Raw genomic sequence first — 11,360 nt, 5'->3', positions numbered from 1 at the left:
CCCCCCCCCCCCCTCTAGCTCGAGCTCAGCTGTCAGGTGATGTTCAGAAACTACCAGAGGAAGAACGACATGGATGATCCGCCGCCCATCGACTTTGGCGAAGGAGAGGAGGACAAGATCGTTAAGAGGAAGAACAAGAACCCCATGTATGCCCAGCTGGAGGAGAAATACCTCCGCTTTGGAATCAAGATGGAGTGGCTAATGATGCACCGCATCATCAACCACAGGTCAGCACACACACTTAAACAACACACCAGGGCTGGGCGACATAGAGGAAATCCAATACCACGATATTCTTGACCATATACCTCAATGTCAATGATGCGACGATATTGTATGGTTGAGTTTTGGTGCTTTTAACAAAATGTTATTTACACAGTAAGATTTATGATAATCACCAGAAATGATTTAATGACTTTGTGGGTAAAGGTAAATAAAAGAGCAGCTAGAACAGTCTGGTGAGTTCAGAAAATTACATCACTTCACTGTAATGTAGCCTGTAAAACCAGGACAAGACAACACTCACCATATTACGATATATCCAAAATCAAAGACCATATCTAGTCTCATATTGCAATATCGATACACTGATATATTGCCCAGCCCTACAACACACACACACGTTTTTAAAGATGAAAGAAGAAAAGCTCTTCTACTAACTGTTCTGAGTTACTATATCCCAGGAATGTACATAAATATCATGTAAAACATAAGTAATTTGGGCTTTTATCCAAAACTCTTTCAAATACATAAGAATGTTTACTTTGTTGTGCAATATTTTAAATGTTGGTGTAATGAATCATCTTAAATTAAGGTACTAGGACAGCACTCCAATGTAATGGCTGCACAGGATGAGGTAAATATGCAAGAACGTTTTAATATAGCAGGAACGATAATAGAAAACTCAGTTCTGCATTTCTGTTCCTGTCAGTATTTTGCTTAAATACAACAAATTGGTTGGCTGGGTTGGATCAGTGGGTAGAGCACATATCCTGAGAGGTTTATACCTTGATGCAGAGGTCCAGGGATCGAACCCGACCTGCCCTCTCTCCCCCTTTGTCACCTAGCTGTCCAATCAGATAAAGGCGGGAAAGCCCAAAAAATAATCTTTTAAAATAAAAAATACAACAAATTGTTTGAATGTAAAATTAACAAAAGGAAATCATTTCCAATATTCTTTTATTGAACATTAAATCGAATAAAAAAAGGCCCCATTAAAAAAGAATGACTGGTACATTTTAAAGTGCAGATTTCTACAGATTCTTCCTTTCAACTAACACAAAAAAACGAATCATGAATCATCTTCCACACATGAAAACAACTTGGATTAAATTGAGATTTTCCTCCCTTTTTTTCGCTGCGTGCCTTCCAGTGTGGACAGGAAGAACAACGTCCACTACCTGATCAAGTGGAGAGAGCTGGCGTACGACCAGGCGACCTGGGAGGCCGACGACATGGACATACCGGAGTTTGACACCTACAAGGTGCAGTACTGGAACCACAGGTGAGCTACAGACACAGAACAGCTTTTAACCTGCAGAGAGACACAGATGTATACTCTCTACTCTGCTAAGATCCGCTCGGCGTGCGTGTTGGTTTCAGAGAGCTGATGATGGGAGACGAGGGGAAACCTGGGAAGAAGATCAAGGTGAAGGGAAGAGTGAAGCGGCCCGACAGACCTCCTGAGAACCCCGTGGTGGACGTAAGTCCAGAGTTTTTATTTATTTATTTTGACCTCCTTTTTTTAGACTCGCACAGGAGCAACTGCTTACCAAAACAGTTCAACTGAGAACTGTTGCTGAGATCCAAAGTAGGGCTGCGTGATATGAGGAAAATACCTCATTGCGATTTATTTTAACAGATGTTGCGATTACAATACAAGATATACAATCAAGATAATACCATCCAATTCAAGATTGGCGAGAATGCTCGCTTTGTGTAATTCTTCTCATTTCCATTGAAGAATATTAAAATGATAATGGTGTGCTTTTCGTGAGGACCTGTACCAGACAGAGATTGTTTACCAAGTCTGTGGGATACGATTGTGTAGGCCGGGACGTCTCTGCAGCACCACAATAGCTAGTTAGAAATGGTTTGACACATTGTTTGCATTTAACCCTTGTGTCGTCTTCCCATCGACCAAAATTGACCTGGTTTGGGTTCCCTGTTTATAAAGCATGAAGCATCCTGTAAATGATTCCCCATTTCTGTCTTATTACGTCTTCTCATACCAACTTTATTCCAACTTATAACCATTACTCGTTTTACACTTCTGTTTGTATGTATGGTCATTGCACCTCATGTATATGAGATGATGCCAAATCTTTGGGTAACTTTAGTCAATATTCTAGTATTAGTAAATAGTTAAGATCAAAGGGACATATGTTTATGTATTATCACAGATTTCGACCCGGGTACACCATGAAAGTAGTGCTCAGTAGTTATTTTTGGGGAAATTTAGTTGAAAGAAACCTATGTTTGATACAAAAACAACTCGAAAAATGGGTCAAATTTGACCCAAGGGCAACACAAGGGTTAACAAATACTTGCGTGCTTACTCTTTAAAAGCTGTTCACACCTTGCATGTGACTCCCAGTGTCCTTGTGGCTGATCTGTGCTCTCAATCTGTTCCCGTCTCTTTCTCCTCCGTTCCCAGCCGACCATAAAGTTCGACCGTCAGCCCGAGTACCTGGACAGCACGGGGGGGACGCTGCAACCCTACCAGCTCGAGGGTCCAAGGCTCCGGTTCTGGGCTCAGGGTACCGACACCATCCTGGCCGACGAGATGGGGGTGGGAAGAAGTTCAGACGGCCGTGTTCCTGTACTCGCTCTATAAAGAGGGGGGTGCTGTGAGCTAGGGTCACGTTGTAAAGCACACACACACACACACACACACACACACCACACACACACACCACACACACACAAACACACACACACACACACACACACACACACACACACACACACACACAGAAACAGTCTACACCTGTCTTGCATGGAAACATGAGCTAAGCTAATAATGCTCAAGTGAGTTTTGACTGTTTAGTCCTCTGTCGTCTTAATGATCTTAATCAAATCCGTTATATATTTTCCTTTTTAAAATAATTAATTTGACCTTTTTCTTTAAGGCCATTTTGGCTCAGCAGTAATAGCTGAGCCTGCCTGTGTGTAGCTGTCGTCCTATTGGCCAGGAGCCATCCAGCCATTTTGTATAAGTCAGGTGAAATCTGACGACATCAAGTTCAATCTCAAACAGTAAACATTCCCAGATGCTGATCATGTGTGCGGCTGCTGCCCCCTAAAGGCGGGAGGCCAGAATACACTTCCTGCCAGGAGATCCTGCAGTGTTGTTAAACTTAATTTGATTTATTTTTATGCTTTCACACTAAATTGACTTGTCTCTGTACCACATGTTTGTTTTATGTAAATGTTTTAATGAGGTCAAGTTAAATTTATGATAGAATATCGGGATATTTCTTTTCAGTCTCAGGATTTGTAAAATCAAATTGCCTTTTTTCTGTAAATGATAGAGTTGTATTTTGGATAAAGTGTCTGATTTAATAACAATCTGACTTCCTGTCCCCCCCCCCACCTCCAGGGCCACTCCAAGGGGCCGTTCCTGGTCAGCGCTCCGCTCTCCACCATCATCAACTGGGAGCGAGAGTTTGAGATGTGGGCCCCCGACATGTACGTGGTCACGTACGTCGGAGACAAAGACAGCAGAGCCGTCATCAGAGAGAACGAGTTCTCCTTCGAGGACAACGCCATCCGCGGAGGGAAGAAAGCCTCCAGGATGAAGGTGGGTGAAGACTCCCAGGGATAGAAAACTGCTCAAAACAAATGCATTAACCCTCGTGTTGTCTTCCCATTAACCATGAACTTGTCCTTCCTTTTTTTTTTTTTTTTTTGCTTTTCTCAGGTTTTTGTTAATTTAAATGATTTTATTTGTCACTTTTTCCAGCTTTTGGCACTTAAAAAAAATCTGAGCTGGTTTAATAATAGATTTTACATTTATTCTTGGAATTTGTGGTCAACAAACCTCATTTATATCAAATTATACATACGTTTTTAGTTAAAAAGGTAGAAATTATGAATTATTTTGACTAATAGTTCAGATCAGAGGATGTTGAGTGGATCACAGATGGGTAGATGTCAAAGGTTTTAGTCCGGATATTGAAACACCCGGAAACCTTTAAATGCTAAAAGATTAAATAAAACACCCCAAAAAAAATTTGGTTAAAAGAAATCCTATATTTCTGAAACAAAACACTTTTGAAACGGGTCAATTTGACCCGAAGACAACACCAGGGATAAATAGACATGGATCCATTTTTTTTAACATCTCTCGCATCTTTCGATTTCCTGCCAACAGAAAGACTCGTCGGTCAAGTTCCACGTCCTGCTGACCTCCTACGAGCTGATCACCATCGACATGGCGATCCTGGGCTCCATAGACTGGGCCTGCCTGGTGGTGGACGAAGCCCACAGACTGAAAAACAACCAGTCCAAGGTACGGGCACATGTAGACACGCACACACGGCCAGTTAGTTAAAGTCTAGGGCAGGGGTCTTCAAAGTTTTTTTTTAGGCCAAGGACCCCAAACCTGCAAGAGAGACGAGCAGGGACCACATGTACTTCATATGCTGTGTACAAATACTGTGTACAGGTGAGTTGCATAATAAACTGGGCCTAAAATATCAGAGTGACCTGAAGCCTTTACACATACCTCTTTCAAAGCTAAAATCTGGCAGCCCCCATGCAGCGATGTTGAGGACCCCCTAGGGGTTGCAGACCTGCTGTTGAAGATCTCTGGTCTAATCAGAAATACTTTACTGATCCCCCAAAGGGAAACTCTGTGTTGTACAAATAGTAGAAAAATCAGAGTAGAAATATAAAAAAAGAAATATAAGGAGAGTGGATATGTGCGGTATTTACATAGTTAAAGGGTCTTTAACTATCTAGGGTTACTGTCTAGGGTTATTCTTTAATTCAACAGTCCCTAAATAAAGAGTTCAGATGATGTAATTAATATCCACAACAACAAAGCCGTAAGATTACCCTTTAATCAACACATAAATTACAAAAATAGTCAAATTCATATCCTGCCTGGATATACATGGTGGATTCAGAAGTTCTACTCTCTGAAGGATGTTTTTCTACAGTTATTGCTTGTGATTTTTTGAAAGGATGTGTTCAATTTGAACTTTTTGACTTAATGCGTCAAAAGTGTTTGATTTAATTTAGGTAGATTGTTATTTTAGAAAGAATTCCTTTTTCTAGAGGCAAACTTTCTTCCAGTTATTTCAGAGTTTCCAAATCCTAAATGTTTGATTGGTCGCTCCAAAGATGCCTTATTGCTTATTTTGACCCTTTTTTAAATTCCATATGTGTCTGTGGATTAAATCTGAATGAAAAATGGTCTTAATTTCTGGATGTGACAATTTTTCCTTTTTACAAAAGGTCTTTTTGAGTCATTTCTATATGCCTCGTCTTCATGTAAAAGTGTTTTTACAAAGTCCTTGAAAGGTTGAAACGAGCGTCTCCATTTTTTCATGTGCACGTCAAAAAGAATTCAGACGTGTGCAGGCGGCTGTCGCTGCCGTTCGACTGGAGCTGAGACTTTGTTTTTCTCCCGCTGTAGTTCTTCCGGGTGTTGAACAACTACCCTCTGCAGCACAAGCTGCTGCTGACTGGAACCCCTCTGCAGAACAACCTGGAGGAGCTTTTCCACCTGCTCAACTTCCTCACACCTGAGAGGTTCAGGTAGGCGGCCGACTCTGCTGTATCACACATTCCTTTTATTACAGGAGAGCTTTTTTATTTTATTTAGAGCCACAATCGCAGCACGGGGGCTTTCTAAGTCCATGATGTGTGGATCAGTAGTGGAGGTTTTGTTTTAGAGAGACATATAATCATTTTTTTTAGATGCTGAAGTTTCTAAATCATAATAAATGACCTTGCAGACTTCGTTGTACTTAATTCCATACTTCCATGTGGCTTTGCATGTGTGTCTAAAGGGTTTAAAAATATCCAGTAATTAAAATATTTAACTGATTTTGTGCTGCAGAAAAACTTTTTTTCTGCTTTTCTGTCCTGTTTAGCATATTACATGAATAGAAACAAATGGCCAAATTTAAATCCTTCATGTTGTAGTTTTTAAAAAATAGTTGTGGAGATGAATTCTTACTTGAAAGACTCGGCTCCAACAGGAAGAACCATGAACTCCTGCATGGCCAGTTTGTTACCTGCATGGGAACCTCCATTTATCACATTAAAGGCCTGAAGAGAGGAGGAGAGAAAACAAGAGGAGAGGACAGGTAGCGAGGGGAAATGAGAGGAAACGAGAAACTAGGGGAAACGAGAGGAAACATTAAAGGAAACAAGAGGAAACAACCTCTCTAATTTGTGTGTTGTTCTCCTAATCAACAACCACTGATTCAAAGAAACTTTGTGGGTTGTTAGAAAATGTTTGAGTTGAATACATACCGCAAGTGTGCAAGTTGTTAAAGTTGTTAGCAAAAAACCTTCACAGTGGCTGGCGGCTGCACAGTTGAGCAGGAGAGTCTCACCTGTCCGTGTCTGCCTCCGTGTTTGCAGTAAACTGGAGGTCTTCCTGGAGGAGTTCGCCGACATCGCCAAGGAAGACCAGATCAAGAAGCTGCACGACATGCTGGGTCCGCACATGCTCAGGAGGCTGAAGGCCGACGTCTTCAAACACATGCCCTCCAAGACGGAGCTCATCGTCAGAGTGGAGCTCAGCCCCATGCAGAAGTGAGTCCGGCTTTCTTTTGTTGCCTTCCGTCAGAGTGACGATCCAATGGAGACGCACGAAAGGGTAAATGTGTGAATCGTCTGTTTGCAGGAAGTACTACAAGTTCATCCTGACGAAAAACTTTGAGGCTCTGAACACCAAAGGAGGAGGAAACCAGGTTTCCCTGCTCAACGTCGTCATGGACCTCAAGAAATGCTGCAACCACCCCTACCTCTTCCCCGCGGCTGCTATTGTACGACCCAAATACTTATTTTCTTACAATTCATCAGAAGGAAGTGTTGAATTTGAACTCGTGAAATCAAGACTCAATATGTCAGATTTGTTTAATTGATGAAGATTGAGATTTTAATTGAAAATAGAGCTGCAAAGATGAATATTAGTTGTCAACTATTACATTAAGCGCCAACTATTTTGCTAATCAATGAATCATTTTGAGTCATTCTTTATGAAAAAGTCAAATTTAAAAAATGAACATTTTCTAGTTTCTACTTCTAGTTCCTTTTACCTTCTGTGACAGTACACTGAATGTCTTTGTCTCTGAGTTGGGGACAAGACACTTTAGGACGTCGTCTGGGAAACACCGATCAACGTCTTTCACAATGTTCTTACATTTTAGACAAAAAAAATGAATACATACAAAAATCTTTTTAGGTACAGCCCTTTTATAATATAGAAAGCATTCTTTTTGAAAGCCAGACTTCCTCTTTAGTCATTTCAGAGTTTTTAAAAGCTAAATGTTTGATTTGTCGCTCTGAACAGGAAGCTCCAAAGATGCCCAACGGGATGTACGATGGCAACGCTCTCACCAAGGCTGCCGGCAAACTGCTCCTACTGCAGAAGATGATGAGGAAGCTGAAGGACGGAGGACACCGAGTGCTCATCTTCTCTCAGGTAAGAGACTGGACCTTTTTTACTTTTGTCCCAGTAGTGACTTATAACACCTGCGCTCATGCTCGTAAATTCTTTCTCTTAAACCATTTGTGCCGGATGCCTTGCGCCGACACATTACAACTCTGGACCTCCTGTCTTTTCACGACGCGTGCAGCAGAGAACGCACCGTCATTGGTTCAAATACACAGGAGGCGGGTCTTGTTGGCTATTTAAAGCCATGTGACCACCAAAATGTACCGCAGTTTGCTGATAATCACGTCAATCAACCAGACATACACGTGCGTTTGTTTAGGAATCTTTGGGAGACGAGCGAGAAAATGGCCCCGACAGAGGAGGAGTTAGACAGCGAGGGCAGTGACGTAGAGGTGGAAGATAGTGAGGAGTTTGGGAGGGAGGATGTGGTTGATGATGATGATGATGATGAAGAAGTGCTGGATGATCCTTTGCGCCACGCAGCAGCCGGCAGGAGGTTCAGAGTTGCGCAACGCAGTAACCGGCGATGTAATGTGTCGGAACAAAAAACACAAACGGGTTAATTAGTAATGTTTCTTTTTCCCTTTTTTTTAATCAATTGAAATATCGGATTCTTTTTGTCCTATTTTGTCTTTTCTCTTTTGAAGTGATCAGTCCTGGACAGATGACTATTTTCTTTTGCTGTTGACCTTGTAAAGTATCAGCTCAAAGTAAAAAATAAATAAAGAAATTACTATACACTTGAACATAAATTAGTAGAAATACTTCTTTATGTCGCAGACTCAACTTACACGTAGCTTTTATTTCCAGTTGGAGCTGAAACGAGACGGATTGAACTGAAAATGTGAGAAATCTCACCAGCTTTGTCTCCTCTGTGTTTTGCGAACAGATGACCAAGATGTTGGACTTGCTCGAGGACTTCCTGGAGAACGAGGGCTACAAGTACGAGAGGATCGATGGAGGCATCACCGGAGGGATGAGACAGGAAGCTATCGATCGCTTCAACGGTGAGACCGAGGGCCCATAAATTCCTGAATCCTACTTCATCTTCCATCTCCGGACCTTTTACTCTTAACTTCACAAACTTAAAATCCGGTTTTAAAATACTTTTTCTTGCTTTCCTTAATCTGTTGTTAAAGTTCCAGGTCACTAATATGGAAGCTGTCAGTAAAACGTACTTGTAGGATTTCTGTGATCGTCTCTGGTTCTTTGCCCCCAGCCCCTGGTGCTCCACAGTTTGCCTTCCTGCTGTCAACGAGGGCCGGAGGTCTGGGTATCAACCTGGCCACCGCCGACACCGTCGTCATCTACGACTCTGACTGGAACCCCCACAACGACATCCAGGTACAGCAGGACCCCCGCTACGCTGCCCCTAATTCCACCAAAGCTTCTCAATATTATAATAAAGAGAAGCTTAAGAGCAGAAGTTGTATATGAGCTTCAGCGTTTTATTGTCTTGTTCTTTTGGGAAAATCTAGAGAATATCTTTGCTGAATTTGTAAATGTTTCTGTAAATATCAATAATATATTTTTCATGTTAAAGGTCTCATGACATGGTGGTCTTTGGATGCTTTTATATAGACCTTAGTGGTCCCTAATACTGTATCTTTGAGTGCTTCTTTTATTTATAGACCTTAGTGGTCCCCCTAATACTGTATCTGAGTGTCTTTTATATAGACCCTTAGTGTCCTACTGATGAAGTCCTTTTATTAGCCCTAGGTCACTGTAGATCGAAGTCTCTTTCTATATAGACCTTGATGGTGGTCCCCTAAGTACTGGATCTGAAGTCTCTTTTATATAGACCTTAGGGTGGTCCCCTAATACTGGATCTGAAGTCTCTTTATATAGACCTTTGTGTCCCCTAATACTGATCTGAAGTCCCTTTTATATAGTACCTAGTGGTCGGGGAACTAATGACTTATCTGAAGTCTCTTTTATATAGACCTTAGTGGTCCCCTAATACTGTATCTGAAGTCTCTTTTAAATTAAGACCTTAGTGGTCCTCCTAATACTGAATCTGAAGTGTCTTTATATAGACCTTAGTGGTCCCCTCCTAATGTATATGAAGTCTCTTTAATATAGACCTTGATGGTTCCTAATACTGTATCTGAAGTCTCTTTTATATAGCCTTATGGTCCAGCTATATACTGTATCTGAAGTGTCCTTATTTATATAGCCTTAGTGGTCCCCTCAATACTGTATCTGAAGTCTCTTGATATAGACCTTAGTGGTCCCCTAATACTGGACATCGAAGTTCCTCTTATATAGACCTTAGTGGTCCCCTATACTGTATGAGTCTCTTTTATATAGACTTAGTGTCCCCTAAGCTCCAGAGGAGTTTTTTTCTTATTTTGAGTTTGTTGTAAAGATCTTGTTTTGACTGTTCCTTACTCCTCCTCGTCTGCGTCCAGGCCTTCAGCAGAGCGCATCGTATCGGTCAGAACAAGAAGGTGATGATCTACCGCTTCGTCACCAAGGCCTCTGTGGAGGAGAGGATTACTCAGGTAAACGGGACAGGTGCAACACACAGAAACCCAAAAATAAACCACTTCTTCTGTCACGCAAGCAGAAGACGCAGCAACAGATGCTTAGACCCGGCTACTGTTTTGTGCAAGTGACTTAGAAAAAAACCTAAGTGTTTTCCCTGGCTTTGTGGAAGACTTTCACCAAAAAAAAGAAAAGAAAATAAAAAGCCATTTCCCTAATACATTTTGTCTCTTTTAGGGATTTGTCTCTTTTTTTTTTTGGGACATTTTAGTTTTCTTTGAGGTTGTTTTGGTGCTCTGTGGTCATTTGCCATCTCTTTGTAGTCTGTTCGGGTCCCTTCGTGGTAGTTTTGAGTCCATTCTTGCACATTTTGGACTGTTATTCTCACCATTTCTGTTGTAAAAAGTTGAAAAAACTAGAGCCGATAACAAATAACATTTAAAAAGCTTAAAGACAAAACTTGCTAAAGAAGTCCAACTAAAATCATTAGATCTTAGGCAAGTCTTTTATTTACATTCAGTAGTTTTTCCTGCACCTAAACCTTTTTTTGGCAGAGAAAACTATTTTTTTAAATTGGTTTCCACTGCAACGCTAGGCTAAAACGCTGCAAACATCTACCCTTTGCTTCTGTACATGTCAAAGTTTTTATAGCTACTTAAGGAGCAACACTGGTAAACATTTGACCTGGTATATTAACAATTATCTCTTTCTTGTGTTGTCCCTCCCGTCTGTCCTTCTGCGTTAAATGCAGGTTGCCAAGAAAAAGATGATGCTGACTCACCTGGTGGTCCGACCCGGTCTCGGATCCAAGACGGGCTCGATGTCCAAACAGGAGCTGGACGACATCCTGAAGTTCGGAACAGAGCAGCTCTTCAAGGACGAGTTTGAACGTGAGCGCTGAGCTAGTGCAGATAGCCACGGGGACCTATGGGGACACGTTTTGGTGAGACGCATTTAACCTGCTGTTTGTGTGTCCAGGCGAGAACAAGAGCAAGGAGGAGGACAGCAGCGTCATTCACTACGACGACAAGGCCATCGACCGTCTGCTGGACAGGAACCAGATGGACACGGACGAACCGGAGCTGCAGAGCATGAACGAGTACCTGAGCTCCTTCAAGGTGGCTCAGTACGTGGTCAAAGACGAGGAGGAGGAGGTGAGCGCCTGGGGATGGAAGATGTGTTTGGGCCTCCTGATTGATTTAACCCTTGTGATGCTTTTTTTTTTTTTTTTTTT

General features: G+C 41.7%; 1 protein-coding gene across 1 annotated transcript in view; it reads left to right on the top strand.

Annotated features, from left to right (window-relative positions):
- Nucleotides 1-11,360, top strand: part of LOC116701388 (chromodomain-helicase-DNA-binding protein 4-like) — a gene marked incomplete in the record, with an annotated part of 79,261 nt that overhangs the window by 50,823 nt on the left and 17,078 nt on the right. The window contains 16 exon segments of the mRNA XM_032535062.1: nucleotides 19-227; nucleotides 1,373-1,504; nucleotides 1,603-1,702; nucleotides 2,657-2,799; nucleotides 2,801-2,849; nucleotides 3,602-3,802; nucleotides 4,376-4,513; nucleotides 5,645-5,766; nucleotides 6,601-6,774; nucleotides 6,866-7,007; nucleotides 7,535-7,666; nucleotides 8,529-8,646; nucleotides 8,859-8,983; nucleotides 10,051-10,143; nucleotides 10,878-11,016; nucleotides 11,105-11,280. Of these exon segments, the coding sequence (XP_032390953.1) occupies nucleotides 19-227; nucleotides 1,373-1,504; nucleotides 1,603-1,702; nucleotides 2,657-2,799; nucleotides 2,801-2,849; nucleotides 3,602-3,802; nucleotides 4,376-4,513; nucleotides 5,645-5,766; nucleotides 6,601-6,774; nucleotides 6,866-7,007; nucleotides 7,535-7,666; nucleotides 8,529-8,646; nucleotides 8,859-8,983; nucleotides 10,051-10,143; nucleotides 10,878-11,016; nucleotides 11,105-11,280 (2,193 nt within the window).

Source organism: Etheostoma spectabile, chromosome 14 (assembly GCF_008692095.1).
Source record: "Etheostoma spectabile isolate EspeVRDwgs_2016 chromosome 14, UIUC_Espe_1.0, whole genome shotgun sequence".
Lineage (NCBI taxonomy): Eukaryota > Metazoa > Chordata > Actinopteri > Perciformes > Percidae > Etheostoma > Etheostoma spectabile.
This window is presented reverse-complemented; position numbering and strand designations above follow the sequence as displayed.